A 4,355-nucleotide genomic window follows, 5' to 3' on the forward strand; every position below is an offset into this window, starting at 1 on the left:
CGCGTCCTTGTATGTTTCCAGTATCTTCCCTTCTTTTTCTCTTTCCTCTCTTTTTTTTTTGTGGACGCGTCCTCAATTTTTTCTTCCTTCTTTTGCAGCTGGAGGACACGTCTTCTTCGTCACCTTTCCATCCATTAAAAGTTCTCAACAAACGCCTTGGGATTTACTCCCCATACTTGATCTCTTTCAAAACCGATTTCCCTGAATTTCAGAGGACGAGCTCCTTCCTTAAAGCAGAAAGACAAGTCTTCGAGTCTCTCAAATCAAAGACTTCTATAATGTCTGATTCCGGTTCCGATTCCATGGATCACGTCCCCATAAGCTCTAGAATGAAAAAGAAAGGACTCAAACGAAAAAGAACTCCAACTCTCCATGCTAGGGCCGCCATCGAAGATTGGACGGATGATGAAATTGTACCCACAACCAGCCAATAGCCCCTACGCATGATTATACGCGCCTCCTTCTCAGGACGGGTCAGCTTCTCAAGACGCGTCAGCCTCTCAAGACGCGTCCCCCCTTAGCGTAAGTGAATTTGAAAAGAGGGTTCCAGACCCCGAGGCTTATCCTATATCCCCTCAGAAATCTGATCCTCCCCTAGAACATTGGAAACCCTCGGATGTTGAAGTGGACTGTGACTGGACAAAGATTGATGCTCTAACTGAGGCAGAGAAAAATTCTAGGAGGAAAAAAGAAGGCAAGCTAGCTTGTGTAGCCCTTGACTCCACTGTAACTGATTGGGAAATTCAATGGCATATGAAATATTACGACATGGAGGGCATCTGGGCCCGCCCTCTTCGTACAATGAGGCCACACATTTTTAACATTGGGAATCAAAGGATCCCCAGGATGGTGCTCACACCAAAACTGATTTTTTTAGGCGTGGGTGCGCCCTTACATCCGTATATCAAGAAAATTTTAAAGTGGTACGATGTGGCCCCAGTCCAACTATCCCCAAACCCATACAATCTAGCTTGGGCTCTGTACATTATGTACCATAACCTAGGATTGGGCGCGCCCTCAATGAAAGAGCTCAGCTATTTTTTCAGCATTAGGAAGTCCATTCCAGGGTACCACTTCCTGGTTGTCAACAAATGGTTGAACAATAAGGGATTTAATGAAGGCAAGATCAGTCATGAACGAGACTGGAAGGAGCCATTTTTCTACATCTATGATGTAAAAAGGACGCGCGTTCGTTTCAACTTAGAACCAAGTAGGCACAATGTCTAGGACGCGTCCTTTCCCTCAGGGTGCGTCTTTCATTTTGTAGCCTTTCTCTCTTTTCTTTTGGTAACCTTCAACTTTCTTCTCCAGATAAAAGAACTCAGAGAGAACTATCAGGAAGGAAGAGAAAGAGAGCAGAGAAGGTATTGCAATATGCTGAGAAGCATATTAACCTCAAGGAAATGATCACTGAGGAGAACTTGAAGAAAATAGGAGCTTTATCCCCATGAGTGGGTTCTCTTTGCAAATTTCGAGATTTTCATACTGGGAAGCCCATTCTCACTGCTTCTGAGAAATCCAAAGGGCTCCATGCCACAGAAATTATTCAGCCAGACATAATAAAAAGGTGGACTTAGAGCAGGGTAAGGAATTATTAGGTATAGGACGCGCCATGACTCTATGATGTGCCATTTATATGCCTATCTTTTCCCTTTAACTTAACCTGATTTATAGACGTCCCCTTACATCTGCGCTTTTATTTTGGGCGCGCCTTATTTTCAGGGCGCGTCTCCTCATAAAAACTCTAAGACTGATATTAGCATGTTACTTATATCTTTCCCATACATCCAATATGCTCTTAGATAGGACGCGTCATATCTTTAAGACGCGTAATATCTACACACACATATATATATATGCATTCTTCATATCTTTGCATTCATTTTGCTTGACATTTCTTCATGCATTTACATTTCTTTAAATGCATGCATTTTCAATCTTTAAATTATAATCTGGGCGCGTCCTATTATCTGGACGCGTCTACTTTATTTGACTAACATTTTTTCATGTTTATATCCCAGACATGGCTTCTCTCCCAAAAGGTTTCGCTATTGGATCTTCCAAGAAGCTAAGGGTAAAGAAGCAAACTCCGGTAAAGCCTGATCCGAAGGTGAAAAATCCTACTCCTGCCGTGACTCCTCCACTTTCCCCCAAGATCATGGCTACCACAACACCTGACATCCCTGTTAATGAGGACGCGTCCTCGAAGTGTCAAAAAAAATTGTTCCTGATGACCAATCCTTTGTCCTCAGATATCTGGGCACGTCTTCAGCCGGTGCTTTTACTGAGGATGAAGTTAGGGGTTGGACTTTCAGAACCGAGCAGCAGACAGAGGAGGCAATGGTGAGGGCTGCAGCTGAGCTTCATCTGCACGCCAGGCAAAGTGCTAACATGTTTGCAAGACTCAGGGCACGTCTTGCTGCCACCGACACTGCAAAGAGCCAAGCTGAAGACAAGATAAAATCTCTGGAAAAGTACATTAATCTGCTTGCCCAAGAAAATGATGCCGAGATCAAGCTCCTGCAGGAGGACAAGGCGCGTCTCGATGGGGAGAAAGGCATACTGGACGGTAATATCATTTCTATGGAGAAAGCAATGGATAGTGTTATCACTCTGAATTCCACCATGCAGCTGGAGCTTGACACTCTAAACGATGACAGACTGCATGGATGGAGAGAGGAGAAAAAGATAGTTTATTAAAATGGCTTCGCAGCTGGATTCGAGGAATGGTGCTCTGGGTTTATTGCAAATGACCCAGAGTATTCTTTTTCGAAGTTCGATGTAGACACCCAGATATGGGTAAATGACTTCAGAATCAGGGCTGCGGATTCCATTAAGAGCAAAATGATTTTTCTTGGTTTGGAAGTAGAGGGCGCGTCTCCTGCTCCTTCTCCACTTCACACTCAACCTCCTCCTGCAGGCGACCAAGACAAGCCTCAGGACTGCCTCCTGCTTAGGACGCGTCCTATATTTATTCATGAAGTTATTACCTGAACTACTTTAAGGGTGCGGGCCCCAGGAAGCCTTGTAAATTGTAATGATTACTTTTGAACTTCATTTATTTGCCCATTTTCATGATATTTCTCTTTAATTTACCTCTATGCATATCTTCTACTTTATCACTTTACCTTGACCTATATATGGGCGCGTCCTCTGTATTTGGACGCGCCGTTTCTTTTTTGTTTCTGCATTGTCTTATCTGAAGGCACAAGTGCGTTTGGGGCGCGTCCTAAGCAAGGACGCGTCTTTCCTTTTATTTATGTTTTTAAGGAAACACAAAACTGTCAGAGCATCAACCAAGATAACTCGGGCGCATCCTTGGAAATAGTACACGTCTCAGTTCCATTTTTACTTGAGTCTTGTTGTTCTTTCTAACATCTGTATAGAACTATCAATAAGGGCGCGCCCTATGGCTTGGACGCGTCATATCACCAAGTAAACTAACAAGCAAATAACTTTTCGAAAATTTTAAGGTTTTCATTAATAATGCGCTCTGGTGTCAGAAGTGCACCAGTCCCACAGCTACTATGCTCTGTGATTTTATTCGAAAAAATGATCCTTCAACTAGTTCTAAGGTAAGTAGTACATGCACTACCCCCCTAGGCTAGGAGGAATTTATTTAATTCTAGTATATAATATGGGCATAGCTCTAAATATATAATAAAAGAGGTACGTAAGGGGCCAAAGCCGCGCCTTACTGATAATACTTTCGGAGATGTTCCGCGTTCCACGCTCGCGGAACCAGCTTCCCTTCCACATCCTCAAGGTGATAAGTCCCTTTCCACAAAATTGCTTTTATCTTATACGGTCCTTCCCAATTAGCTCCAAACACTCCGTGCTGGGGATTCTTCGTGTTTGGCATCACCTTCCTGAGCACCAAATCCCCTACCTTTAGTAGCTGTCCTTTTACCTTGTTATAATACCTTGCTACACGTTGCTGATACGCCGCAAGCCTCAGCTGAGAATTCTCCCTTGTTTCTTCCAAAAGATCCAAATGAAGCCTTTGATTAACCTCTGCATCCTCCTCCGTGTAATCATCACTGCGAAGCGACCCCGAACCAACTTCCACGGGGACCATGGCTTCATAGCCGTAAGTCAGCATAAATGGAGTTTCTCCCGTAGTAGATCGTGGAGTAGTGTTGTAGGACCACATCACTTTTAGGAGTTCTTCAGGCCAATTCCCTTTGTGCTCTTCCAGTTTGGTCTTAAGGGTGTGCTTTATTATTTTATTCACAGCTTCTGTCTGCCCATTGCTTTGAGGATGATAGACCGCTGCAAACTCCTTCTTAATTTTCAAATCCTCACATAATTATCGCAACTCCTTGCTGTCAAATTGCTTTCGTTGTCAGATACAA

The 4,355-nt window shown here is 43.6% G+C and overlaps 1 protein-coding gene across 1 annotated transcript; it reads right to left on the reverse strand.

Moving 5' to 3' along the window:
* Positions 1-2,833: 2,833 nt before the first annotated feature.
* LOC141716757 (uncharacterized) lies at positions 2,834-4,153 on the reverse strand. Its single transcript, XM_074518966.1, has 2 exons — positions 3,743-4,153; positions 2,834-2,914 (listed from the first exon to the last, which is right to left on the reverse strand). The coding sequence occupies exons 1-2, from the start codon at positions 4,151-4,153 to the stop codon at positions 2,834-2,836; spliced, it is 492 nt and encodes a 163-aa protein (XP_074375067.1).
* Between the last annotated feature and the right edge of the window lie 202 nt (positions 4,154-4,355).

This window comes from Apium graveolens, chromosome 1 (genome assembly GCF_009905375.1).
Source record: "Apium graveolens cultivar Ventura chromosome 1, ASM990537v1, whole genome shotgun sequence".
Classification (NCBI taxonomy): Eukaryota; Viridiplantae; Streptophyta; class Magnoliopsida; order Apiales; family Apiaceae; genus Apium; species Apium graveolens.